General features: G+C 42.8%; 1 protein-coding gene across 1 annotated transcript in view; it reads right to left on the reverse strand.

Moving 5' to 3' along the window:
• MFHAS1 (malignant fibrous histiocytoma amplified sequence 1) overlaps positions 1 to 13,853 on the reverse strand; it is a 23,244-nt gene extending 9,391 nt beyond the window's left edge. Inside the window, exons 1-2 of the mRNA XM_029284567.1 lie at positions 12,460 to 13,853; positions 10,556 to 12,132 (exon numbers count right to left, since the gene is read on the reverse strand). Coding sequence (XP_029140400.1) covers positions 10,556 to 12,132; positions 12,460 to 13,853 — 2,971 coding nt within the window. The remainder of the gene's footprint in view (positions 1 to 10,555; positions 12,133 to 12,459) is intronic.
• Between the last annotated feature and the right edge of the window lie 408 nt (positions 13,854 to 14,261).

Genomic DNA, 14,261 nt, shown 5'->3' on the forward strand with positions numbered 1-14,261 from the left:
CCAAACAGTGTCGGCTGGCGACCCCCAGGGGGAGGGCCTTCTCTGTGGGTGCCCCCACCCTCTGGAACGAACTACCCCCCGAGATCCGGATGATTCCGGATCTCCTTACTTTCCGCCGCGCCCTCAAGACATGGCTTTTCCAGCAAGCGGGCCTGACCTAAGGAGGATTTTATTTAGGGACGATTTTAGGTACAATTTTTAATTGGAACACAGCTTCGAATATTTGGTTTTAATTTGGTTTTAGAGGGGTTTTTATTTTTATTGATATGTGTATCTGTTTTAATATGCTGTGCACCGCCCTGAGTCCTGCGGGAGAAGGGCGGTATAGAAATTAAAATAATAATAATAATAATAATAATAAGTCATAAAAGGGCCAAGTTTAAAGACCCCTGTTGTAGACTAAAACATGGGGAGGGGCTACACATCATAATATACAGATATGGCACGGGTGTCAAACTCGCCGCGTCACGTGACGTGTTGCGACATTATCATGACTTTTTTCGCATTGCCAGAGCTGAGGTGGGCGCTGCCTCTGCATGATGCAACCGGACCCTGGGCCGGCAGTTTGACACCCCTGAGATATGGTAATAACAGGAAGTTTTATTATGACATAATAGAATAAATGCACAGAAGTATGTTATGTAATGTATGTATGTACATATAAACACACACTTTAGATACTATTTCTAACACTTTTTTCCCTTCTCCATCACTGGATTGTGTCCCCTGAGCTTTATTTCTATTCTGTAAATTCCTGGAGAAAGACAGATGGTTCACAGGTGTATCACCGGTGTATTGGAAACAGTCCTAGGACTTGACAATATCAAACTAATTTTAGTACAGAACCTATGTTTTTAAAAACTGTCCTCTAAATAACCCAGTCCAAATAAGAGTATCAAATAAATAATTGAAGCATTTTAAATGGGATATTTGTATAGTACCAATTTATTCTTGATGTTAAAAATCAAAATAAGCTTTTTGCTCTTTTCAGGTTTGTCAATCAGACTTCCTCTACATCAGAGGTGTCAAGCTGCTGGCCCACGGGCCGGTTTCATCATACTGAAGCTGCGCCCACCCCATTGCCGGCAATGGCAAAACCGGCCCAATACGTAGCGCGATGTCACGAGTTTGACACCCCTGCCCTATAATGGTGCACTGTTAGGCTCCCAAATATTCAGGTATCTGTAACTTTGAAATACATACTCATGTTGCACACATAGATTAGAAACTACATATATGAGTATAACTGTAACTAATTCCAAAATATCTCCTCACAGAGCAGACTATGGCTTCTTGACTGGAAGAATGGTTAGATCTGGTACCATTGATATTACCTAGATGGGTAATAAAATGTCTGCAAGAAAGCAACCAAGCTCAGAAAGCACCACCGCTAGATCTGGAGTAGCCTACCAAGAAGTCATGTGGATATTTTGGACTTCAGCTTTCATCAGCTCCAAAATGTTAAGATATTATGGAAGGTGTAATCCAAAACATCTATAATTAGTTTGCCTATTCTTAAATCCCCGGAAAATGCATTTTTGTTACTATCAGGATGCTGCATTTCTCTGGGAAAGAATGGAGAAGTCATATAAACAGCCATAGTTCCCCATAAAAGCTTTTTATTAAAGATGTTTTATGTGTTCCATTATTCATGGTTAGGATATCAATCTATCTAATGGTTTTCAAATGGATGACTTAATAGCTGTTCAAAAACTGATCAAAATAAACAGTTTACCATTATCTTCTCAGATCACATGTCTACCCTCTATAATCTTTGATTTCTATTCGCATATCACAAGACAAGCTTAGCAACAGGGAACAAATTATTGTCATGTTTTAAAATTAAATAAGCTGATATACTGCCCAAGAAAAACACCATATTTAACTAAAGGAATGTGTTTTGACTCCACAAAGATCCATTAGGATAGTTCACATTCTTGTAAATCTTTATTTTTATGAGTCATCTTGCTCCCTATGATGCAAGCAAAGTCTCCCAAGGCAACCATTTTGTGAATGTGCTTACACATCCTCTCAATATTTCAAATATGCTTGTTGAAACATGTTTCCTACTCCTGAGTCATGTGATTTGCAACCCATGGAAACAAATGTAAAAGAATGCTATACAATGCTTTTAGCATTATTTTTTTTGCAGAAATGACGACTAGGGTCCTGAAAACTGAGAATCATTTTAGGTAAAATTTTCTAGAAGAATCATAGTCACTGAAGTGCTATTTTTATGATGACAAGATCAACATTATCAAAAATCTGTATTAATCAATTTATCATTAAGAAAGCACTTAATGTATTTTTGTCTTTGTGGGACTTTTTTCAGGATGTTTCTGTTTTATAAAGTCCCTACCCCAACAAGCTGTAAAATATTTTCTCTATTTCACTGTTAGCCTTGGGATGAAACAGCTCAATTTTTGCATTTTGGAGATCAGCTGAACAATTTAATGCCAGTAACAGAATAACTTTATGGACCTACATATTCATTAGGAATAACAGATAGAGATCCTTATAAAGATAGGATTCATCATTAAAACTCCACCAAGCAAATAATGTTTCACAGTAGCTTTTCTGTTGGAAAACAGAATGTCTTTTTTGTTGCTTTATGGGAAGATCCAGTTCTGAAACACGACAACTGATGTCAATAATTTCTCTTGGTTTTTAATGCTCTTTCAATATTCACAGCAAAGCCTGTTTTGAATCTTACTGGCTGCATGGACATGCTATGTGTTTTTTGTAGCAACAGTATGGATATGTTTTTGATTTTCCGTTCTTCCAAGCTGTTTTTTTTCCAACTTCTCAGTCTAACCTACAGCTTTGGCTATATTCATGGAATCATCAGAAGCTGTGTTTGATTCAAAGGCATTTTTACCTGTAGCTATAGTTACATTTAAAATATATCTGCCTGTGGAAAATTAGCCCAACAGAGTGAAGGCTAAACTGAAACTTTCCTGTCTTGTGATCCTAAGGCTTGCTAATAGAGATAAAAGATTCCAGTGTGTGGCTTACTGTAACATCTTAGTACAAAAGAGATTTTTTTTAAAAAAACAATCTTGTACAAAACTATGTGACAACACACAATTTGAATAAAAGTGATATTGCATGATGATTTTGTAGGCCAATTTTGATACAATGCTAACTCAGAACCCTTCAGAGAGGCAAAACTTCATTTTGTGGCTGGGGATTGCACTTTTTATACAATTTATTTTTTCAAAGCCAAAGGCAATGGGACAGTAATATCATCAGAGGACAGAATTTTCTGCTTCTCCATTCCTTTTCCTATTTTAATGGAGGATAGGTTTTTTTTTTTTTTAAAAAGGATATATTAAATTATTTTTTCACATTTTTCCACTTTTCTGAAAGTTAGTGCACAATTGAAATAAATGAGGAAATTGCCATTTTTCAGCATTTGCTCCCAATTTTTCAGCAGTGAAGTCTTGGCTACATGAGCCATCAAAAAGGGAGCTAGAAACTGTAAGTAGTGCTCAGAATACAACGGATCAAGGGCAGCTTGATTTAATTTGCTTAGCTTTACACTGGAGATCTCTGCTTCTTACTATCCTAACAAGGCAAAGCAGAGATTACCTGTTTTGTTTAGTCACTATCACTAACAAAAGGAATCATATGGGAGCAATTGGACTGCAGGAAGCTTAATTTGCTTCCAATAAGAATTCTGAACTGGAATTCCAGAAGTTCAAAACACTGGCTCTCAGTGTTTGTTGAACTAATTGCTATTAGTTGGATGGGATTAAATATATACTTTTCAAGAAATTCACAAGATTATGTTTTTAGGGTTCTTCTCCATACTCCTGGTAGAGGGCTTTCTTTCAGATGGGAAGAAATACTACTACCTGGAACACTATTGTCCCTGAATTGCTTTTTGTATTGTGTACAAGTAGTCCTTAACTTATGATCACAATTGAACCCAAAATTCCTGTTGTTAAGTGAGATATTTACGTGAATTTTGCCCCATTTTACAACTTTTCTTGCCAAAGATGTTAAGTGAATCACTGCAGTTGATAAGTTAGTAACCTGGTTGTTAAGTGAATTTGGCTTCTCCATTCACTTTGTCAGACTTAAAAGATGCTCACTCAGACATTTCCTTGATCCTAAATACTTGGTTACTGGGGAGAGTATGGTTTCTCCAGCCAAAGGAGAAGTCGACATAGAGGCTCAGAGTAGCCAGATAGGGAGAGGGCAATCCTGCAATGTCAATTACAGCCTTAAAAGTAGCCAATCTCCCTCATTCTTCCTATGCACTACCCAAAATACCTGCATGAAAAAAGACTTGTTCCATTTTCTCATGGAAAACATTTTTTGCTGGATCACCATCTCAAAATGCCAGGACAAGGAAATATAAGGATGAACTTTCAGAATCAATTATTTAATCTGGAACAAGCAGTTAAAAAGACTTCCCAATGACTCTAAACTAAATTAGCTTAATGAGCTTCACTTTGAGCCTGTGAAAGTGCATAGTGGTTGGAAAATATTACAAGGCTGGAATATGGTCACATTATTCCTGTACCAGGAAAGCAAGTAGCAACTTCCACACTGCTCCAAGAGGCAGTTAGCAAGGAGATCAAATAATCTCCACCCTAATGAATTTACCAATAAAAGAGGTGCTGAATGACTGCTAGGGATCTGACAGCTGTAACTTAATAACCATCACACACATCACAGGACTTTCTCATAACCACTCAACTAAACTCCTTTGCTTTCACATAATATGGATGACAGATGCGATAAGAGAGCAATTACTTTTTCACGATAGCTATGCTCTTTGTTTTTTTTAATAATTCACATTATACACTAGAGCAGAGAAGGGCATCCTCTGCAGGTTCAGAGACTGTGCACCTAACCCTATCAAGATTTTGAAGGGCCGCAAGAGGTTATCTACTGATTCAAAAGGATGTCCCAAAAGGGATGGTCAAATTTTCTTTGGGTTTTATTTTGGTCTTTCCAGGTGTGTAAAAATGAAGTTTGGAAAGCAGGAAGCTCTGGGAAATAAGTCATTCGGATTTCCGCTCTTACAATCTTATAGCCACGTCATTGCTGAATTTTAACTGAACAATTTCAAGGCATTAAGGAGAGATGTGAATGGGGTATTGGGATACTATATACATCCAGCATGTTGCTTTACGACAGCATCAGAGATGTTGTATTCTAGGAACTGACATGTATAGTTATGTCTTGAAAATAATGGGTAAAAATGATCCTGGACATCTCAAATATGATACCTTAGAATACTTTGATATGTGATGATCTCAACTTTGGGATGCTCTTTTGAATGCTGCTTTGTCAGCATGGTCATAGAAACAAACTGCCTATTCCAGTGATGGCGAACCTTTTAGAGACCGAGTGCCCAAACTGCAACCCAAAACCCACTTATGCATTGTCGGGTGCCGACTGGGTTTGGCCCATTGGCTGGGTGTGGCCCATTGGCTGGGTGTAGCCAATTGGGTGGGCGTGGCTGTGGTGGGACTAAAAAGTTCAATCAATCAATTCTAACTTTGCAAGATCTTTTTTTTTCCCCGCGAGAAGTTGAAATTGACTGATTGATTGAACCTTTTTTTTTTTGCACACAGCGGCGGAGGCCTAAAGCAAAAAGGTTTTATAAAACCCAGTTGAAGGCCTAGGACCGGGGTGATGGCGCATGTGTCCACAGAGAGGGCTCTGAGTGCCGCTTCTGGCACTCGTGCCATAGGTTCGCCACCACTGGCCTATTCAATGAAAAACTAACCATATCTTTGGATACTGAGATGGGCGGCATATAAATGTAATACGTATACATGTACACACACACACACACACACACACACACACCCCTCCATTGGGCCATGTCAAAACCGAGAAGTATATATTCCGTATTCCACCTTTACCCATGAGTGGCAAGAACAGTAAGCTCTGTTGCTTTTCAATGAGAAGGCTCATTCTGGCAATAAATCTCTTGGGAACTTAGATGGATAAATAAAGAACAAATAGGGCCCTAAGATAAATGTACAGTCCATCATACAATGACTGTTCTCTCAATTGTTCTTGAACAATCACTATTTATATATACCTGTAGTTCCATTAGGTAATCCCATTTTAAATTGAAAATAAACAAAATTCTAAGAGTGCTATCAACATATTAGGAAGTTCTTAATCTCACTTTTTGCAAACACAACTGAGAATGAGAACTGATACATCTTACTATGAATAAGCCCTATGTTCTAGTTTACACAGCTACCAAAGAAAGAAATGTGAAATATTAAATGGGATATATTCTCATGAAAAATTATCCACATTTATAGAGCCAGACAGTTTTGGTATCCAGGCGTTGTCTACAATAAAAGAAAAAAATCAAAGATTACCAAAAGCAAATTTTAAATTATCACTGTGTCCCTCAGAGTTATTTACCAAAAGCACATACAAGAATAGCAATGTTAAAATATTTTTATCATACCACTGTATAAGGAAATTTCTAGCAAGTCAAAAATATACCATTTGAACAAAGTAAAATCTGCTCAATTCTTTTCTTCTCCATCTTAATGAAACACATTCTCAAGTACTTGAATGGCCTAAAAAGAAAGCCCTTCTAAACACATTGCTTATTAAGATCAGATGTTTGTCTTGACTTTTTGCCAGCATATGTTCTATTTCCCAAAAATACCCTTTTGATGTTCTGACTCAAGTCTCCATTACAGAATAAAAAAAATACCAATCCTGATGTAAAAGTGATAAATTCAAGACAACCCATTATCAGAAAACCAGTTGTGTCATACTGTACTGAAAATTTAGAGTAATTACCACACCGTGTCATGTCTCGGGTATGGGGGAAGGAAGGGAAGGTCGATTGTCTCTCCTACTCATACAATTAAAAGCTGGGGTAGACATAGCATTTAGCAATTCTTCAGAACGATGACTCACGGCCTTACTTAATTTATGTTCAGAGGTCTTCACAATCATTTCTCAGATTCTGAAAGCAGTGAAGCTAGAAAGAGAGATAATTCACTGCCCCAGTGGCTCCCTTTAAGGCCTACAAGATAATGTAACCTTGGACAAAGCTGAGAGCTGCAAAGTGTGTGACATCAGCTGATTGGACAGGGCAAAGAGCTTTAATATTGTGGCTGATGCTGCCTAGCATACGGCAATGGCACTATAGATGATATAGAGTATTATTTATACATTTGCACATACATATTAGTTTTTCTCCCCAAAAGTGTTGATAGCAAGTATTAGCCACTGGCGTGCTATTTGAACGTATAATGCATACCACCTCCAGCCTCAACCAGAAAATGATTCCAGAATTTGCCTTAGCTTAGCTTTCGCTGTGGCTTTCTACTCTGATGAACTAAAGCATGAAGGAATGTATATGCTAAACCCAAATCCAATGATGACTTTTGGTAGTCATGGAATGGAAATTAGTATGCTTGAGCAGAAAGGTTCCATGCTGAACCACGTGCCTAGATGAGAACGATCTGCAAACTGCCCCTTACTAACTGCAAATCTATACTCCTGCCTATAAATTATATATATTATGTAATAGGGATATACAGGACTGTTTTAAGATTTCATCCCCATGACAGGAAAGAAGAGGATACATCTGAAAGCAAGCTTTCTCTGAGGTAGTCCCCACACTGTCAAAGACACTACCCCATAGGTATATCCAGTGCACTTTATCTTGTGCTACAATGCACTTTAAATAATTATGTCTGGCTCTTGGGGAGCCACCAGTTGGCTTTTAGTTTATGGGTAGGGAGCTTTTAATGCAAATTGCCAATAGACAGAGACTAGAGAAATACAAAAATCCTGTTAAATAAATAAACATCAAAACCATTGGCTATTTATATTGGCTTAGGAAAGCTATGCAATGTGTTAGAAGTGTATACAGAAATAGATTTTGCACAATGAGAGCCAGTTTGGTGTAGTGACGGAAATGCTGGATTAGGAGAGGTGAGAACCTCATAAGGTTTCTATTCAGAGAAAAAAATGAGAGAGTTATGTGTGACACTTGAATTCCTGAATGAATGGCTAGATATAAATCTAATGACTAAATACATGACAGCTATATCATAAATCCATAAACAAACCCTATGTTGAGCATTTTTAACAAACTCTTTCAAGATATGATCAAATTTCCAGAAGAAAAAATAGGCTCCACTTTACTGAACTGTTTTAATTTTCCCCTTAACAAACGATTTAGATGAAAGTCATGATGAGATATTATTTGCTTCTGTTATGCTTTTTGAAAGCCAATTAAGATTTTAATTTTTTTTAACATTTTGAGGCTGTTTGCTTTATGAGCATTCAAAAACATTCAGAATTATTTAGCATGTTATTCATCAGGCCTGTACAACTTATGACTGCCTGAGGTGAAGGCAGTAAGCACACACCCCCCATCCATTTCCACATAGAGAAATTAAGTGGGGAGTCAATCACACTATGACACTGGAAACAGGACAAGCCACAGGGTGGCAATCTATGAAGAATCTGTTTTAGGCATAAACATATAAAAGAGGTGTTGGGGAACAGAAGAAATTTCCAATTGATGTCCATTGCACAAGGTTTGGATGCCACAAACATTACAGGCCTACTAAGATGTAGGGTAGCAACACACACACACACACACACAGGGGAAAGGGGGGAGAAACTGATATACTTAATCGCTATTTCCCAAGTTAATTAAATTGGCTGGGTTCATACAATGATTCAATACAATGAATCATACATTAAACAGCAACGTTCGCACAACCTTGCCAACCATATTTTAACTTAACATTTTGTACAAACACAACCATAACGATTTGCAGAAGCGCCTGAAGAAAGGATATGGATTTAGCAGCAATAAAAATGTGAATAATGCATGGAAATGAATACTTGCAGAGCTAAATAAAGCAGCCTTCAAGTTGCACTCTGTATATCAACATTCTACATAAAGTTTAGAACCTTTTCTTTACAGTGTCTACTCAACAGGAAAGAGTAAATTAATAATTACTTACTAAGTAATAATTTGCCACAGCAACATACTCAATACGTCAAGAGAAGTCACCAAAAATATTTCAGGATTATTTTGGGAAAAGATACAGACAGCCATTTACACATATTCTATTACATACTGTAGTCCCATTTGAAATTTGATAAGGTAATATAGATGCCAAGCTATAGTGCATAACAATTTGAACACTCATGTTTACCTTTTTCAATATATATATAACTACTACAAGTATCTAGTAAAATATCCCTACATGCCATTGTGTCAAGTAATACAAAGAACTTCTATTACAGTGATGGCAAACCTTTTAGAGACCGAGTGCCCAAACTGCAACACAAAACCCACTTATGCATCGTCGGGTGCCGGGTGGGTGTGGCCCATTGGGTAGGCGTGGCTGCAGTGGTAACAGTAGACTGGGTGGACTAAAAAGTTCAATCAATCAATTCCAATTTTGCAAGATCTTTTTTTTCCCCGCGAGAAGTTGAATTGACTGATTGATTGAACTTTTTTTTTGTACACGGCAGCAGAGGCCTAAAGCAAAATGGTTTTATAAAACCCAGCTGAAGGCCTACGACTGGGGCGATGGCGCGTGTGCCCACAGAGAGGGCTCTGAGTGCCGCCTCTGGCACTCGTCCATAGGTTCGCCACCACTGTTCTATTACATTTTTACAATTTACAGGGAGTCCTCAACTTACAACCTTTCATTTAATGATTGTTCAGAGTTATAATGGCACTGAAAAAAGTGCCTTCTGATCAGCTCTCACACTGATGACCATTGCAGCATCCTCACAGTTACGTGATCAAAGTTTGGGTGTTTGACAACCAGCATGTATCTATGATTGTTGCAGCATCCCGGGGTCCTGGAATTGTTATTTGTAACCTTCCCGAGGAGCTTCTGACAAGTGAAGTCAATGGGGAGAGCCAGATTCACTTAATGACCATATGAGTCACTTAACAACTGTAGCAATTCATTAAACAACCATGGCAAAAAAGATTGCAAAATGGGGCACAACTTAACAACATACATTTGGGGCTCAGCTGCTCATCAGTTGGGGACCACCTGTATTAGGACACTGGGAAGTGCTGAAATTTCTCATCTGGATAAAATAAATTGCCTGTACAGCGCATCAAACCTACCTTTGGATATATTTTTTTCTTTTTGCAACAATCAGACTATCAAGATGTGATCCTCTACAAGTGGGATTTTAATAAAAAAAAATCATGCAGATATGTAGCAAAATGGCTCCCTATATCTACTTTTACAGGCAACTACCTGAACTTATTGGCAAACTGTAATCTTTATTTAAACACTGTGCATATCTAAAATTTGGCCGCATGGAATTGGTTGAACTCACAACAGCTAAACAGAATGGGAGCTAATTAGATGGAAAATAACCAGGAAATCCCAAGACTGTAGATTGTAGTTGGAAGTTCAAAAACATCCCCAAAAAAGACAATGGTGAGACACTTTTGTACCTTACCAAGAAAACAAGATGGCTGTGTCCATATACCAACCAGGAAACTGAACTCAATGCAAAGGAGACGTTATCTTGACAATCAGCTAATGTTTCTTACCTGGGAAGGTATGTGGGTGGGGTGACCCTCTTTTAAGGCACTTGGAACAGAGGACATGCACGCTATAGTATAAGCCTGGCCATTCTTGAAGCAGTACATTTAGTTCTTCCACCAGTGGGGTTATGGCTTGCCAAGCTGTCCATATATTTGGTAGAGATGCATGGCTAGCAATAGACAGTGTATCTGGTTGTTGGGTGCCTTTGGCAGGCCTATAACTTATAACTACCGGCACTTTCCCCCTGTACGCATAGATCTGATATTTTCCATCTGACCGCTGAACTACGTGGCTGTTAATCTGCACACTGTAGCGAGCAAACAATCCAGGGGGAAAAATAAAGGGAAAGCTGTACTCAATCTGCAGCTGTTCTGCCCCAAAAGACTGCCCACCCAGGCTAGTACCATTGATCCATGCCTCTGCATGAGGCATCTCGTTCTTCACATAGCAGGGGAACTTGTACCATGCTGTGGCTCCATTCAAGGGTTTTGATTTGGGCTTGTTGACCCCATAACAGAGTCCCATTTTTTCTAACAATTCCAGCAGAAGCTGTAAGTCCTCTCTGCTTTGGATATGGGGCTTGAGAAGCAGATGAATAACATGGGCAGGGAGAAGGCCATGGAGCAGAAATCCTTCCACATAGTGGTGGAGCTGTGTGGCCTTCATCTGATCCATCTGGGTGGTGCTGAGCAGTTTCTGGAGCAATACCGAGGCATCATGCTGGCAGAAGACATTGAGAATGTCGATGAGCCTGGGCAAATTGTGGAAAACATATTCTCGCAGGGTCTGGTGCTCCTCAAAATACAGCAGCTTGCCACTCTCATGCAAGTAGGAAAGTGCACTTTGGAGACGATCCTCAGTCAGCCCTGCCTGCAGGCCAAGTCGAGCAGAGTCCCACCAGCTTAGCCATAGCTGTTGAGCTTGGGGTTGGAAGTGCAGCTCCTCCAGCATTTGCCAGGACCTTGGCAGAACCCGGTGCAAATTTGGAAAGATGTCTCTGTGCTCTGCCACTGAAAGCAGCTTCTCTCGCAATCGGCAGACGTGAACACAATCCCAGCAGCTTATAGGCAAAACTGGGGAGAGGATTTGTGGACGGTGGTTGAGCAGATACTGGAACTGAGCTTTCTTGCGCCGTAGGTTCTTGTCTGATACCCCATAGAAAGCAACATGGGGGCTGGAGCAGCGCAAATCAAAATCCTGCCCCAGAGCTTCATCCACCTGCCGGGCCAAAATCTGGAGGCCTTCATAGTCACACTTCTCCTGCCAGGCAATCTGGCGGTGGATGTCTAAACATTTCTCTTCCACCTCCCGTTCAGGACACAGATCTGCATGGGTGCCCACCATACATACCACAGCATGGGGCACCTTTGCTCCCAGCCAGTGAAGGAAGTGCCCCACAGAAGGATAAAAACACTGTGGCATGTAAGTGCTCAGGTTTACTACCAACACGTAGAGGGCTCCAGGAGAGAGGAAAAACGGCTGGATCACATCGTAACTTGGGTCTCCTGCCAGCTCATATACAATGAAGGTTAGACCTCTCTTTACATCTGCTGTCCAATCTGCTACTTCAATACCTTTGCTGCTGCCTGGCAACCCCATTACATGTGAGCCTGGAGACCACAGGGGGTAATTCCCCAAGCAGGTTTCCCTATGTATTTTAATTGATGGGGACAATGGGGTATCATCCTGCTGCTCAGCAGCAGTGCCTCCTGCCTGGGTCTGACCAATAACTTTGGGGGACTGACTGAACACATCCCACTTCTCAGTAGAGTTATATCCTAAACAAGAACATTTCAGAGGTGAGACAGACAAAGGGGAAGCCTCGGGTTGTTCCACAATGGGACAATGGTTTGGCTGTGCTTTTGGAGACAGAGGCTGGGGCAGGTCTCTCAGGGGTTGTACGAAGCACCCTCTGCTTTGGGTTCTTTCAAAATTCTTGTTAGCTGAACCGAAAGATAACTCTCCCTGCTCCTCTTCCTCTTCCTCCATGAGGCACTTTCTAAGCAGAGTTTTGCCTGCATTTTTCAGGCCCATGAGGACTAGTTTGAGACGGGGCTTAAGGGCAGGCTGAGAGTGAGCCAGTTCCTTCTGGTAGGCAGCTATGTAAGGGATGCCCTTCATACAGACCTCATAGGGGGGCTGAATCAAGGGGTTGTCTTTGATTTTCCAGAGACTCACACGGCTGAGTTGGCCAAAGCCCTCTGGAAGGATGGCAATCTGATTTCCCTGAAGTACCAGTTCCTCCAGCTGATGAAGCTTGACTATGGAATCAGGCAGGTAGCGGATGCGATTGTTGTCCAGCCAAAGCGTGCGTAGTTGGCAGAGCTGGCAAAGTCCACCGGGCAACAGGGTAAGCTGATTGCGACTGAGGTAGAGCTCCTCCAAGCCAGGAAGGGCCAGCACAGCTGCGGGGAAATCAACCAGTATGTTGGATGAGAGGTTCAGCATTTTGAGACGCTGCAGGCTGCCAAAACCAGCAGGCAGGACACTCAGGCGGTTCCCGTCCAGCATGAGGCTCTCAAGGGTACCCAGCTGGCACAAGCCCTCGGGCAAGGCCGCCAAGCCAGTGCCACTGAGCCACAGGATTTTCAGGTGCCGAAGAGAAGTGATGCCCTCCGGAAGAGACCCCACGAGCCGGTTGCCTGAGCAATCCAGCTCTTCCAGGGCATCCAGCTCCAGCAGCGCTTGCGGGAAGGCAGAAAGCTGATTGTGGTCCACGTCCAGGGTGCGGAGCTGGCGAAGGTGGGCCAGGGCCTCCGCGGGCAGGTGGCTAAGGCGGTTGAAACTCAGATCGAGCTCCTCCAGCTGTCGCAGTTCGCCCAATCCGCTGGGCAGCGTCCCTTCGGCTCCGAGCTGGTTGTGGCTGAGATTGAGTTTACGGAGCCCGCGCAGGAGCGCCAGCGCCTGGCCGTCGTCGCGCAGGCAACGCAGGCGGTTGTGGCTGAGGTCGAGCTCGGCCAGGCGGCCCAGGTGCCGAAGGGCGGCGGCCGAGGGCAGATGGGCTAGTCGGTTTCTCCGCAACGAGAGGACGCTCAGGCTGCTGCCCACGGCGGCGCACAAGCCCTCCGGCAACTCATCCAGGCCGCGCCCGCTCAGGTTCAATACCTCCAGCGGCGAGGACGGCGGTTGCTGCTGCTGCTGCTGCTGCGAGGATTTCAGCTTCAGCGGTGCCTCTGGGCCGCTCTCTCCTCGGGAGCCCAGCTCTAGCTCCAATTGCTGGAGGTTGCTCTGCAGCTTCCTGGCGCGCAGGGCGGCGTCTCGCCAGAGCCGGGCCGCCTCGTCTGGACGCTCCATCTCGGCCATGGCGCCACCGCCGTAGCGCTTCTAGGGCGCAGCGAGACGGGAGTAAAAGCGGGCCCGGGCACCGTCGACCCCGGGCGTCCTCGTCCGCCTCCTCCTCCTCCGAGCCGGGCCGCGCCGCTCAAACCTGGCGGGGGGTTCCGCCGCCACGCTCGCCATGGAGGAGGCGGCGGCGGCTTCGGCTACAAAAGGCGCGCGGCCCCCGAGAAGTCCCGTCGCCTTCGCCGCCGCCGCCGCCGCGCCCGGCGGAGCATCCTTTCTCCCGGGCGGCCGCTCCCAGCGCGAGGCGACGCCGGTGGATGCCCTAACTGGGACTGAGGAGCCGGAGGTGGCGGTAGCGGCGGCGGCGGCGGCGGCAGCAGGAGCTGCCGCGGAGGAGCCAGAGCAGCCGTAGCGCCGCCTGCTGGCACG

Source organism: Protobothrops mucrosquamatus, unplaced genomic scaffold, assembly GCF_001527695.2.
Source record: "Protobothrops mucrosquamatus isolate PMUCROS unplaced genomic scaffold, P.Mucros_1.0 scaffold719, whole genome shotgun sequence".
NCBI lineage: Eukaryota > Metazoa > Chordata > Lepidosauria > Squamata > Viperidae > Protobothrops > Protobothrops mucrosquamatus.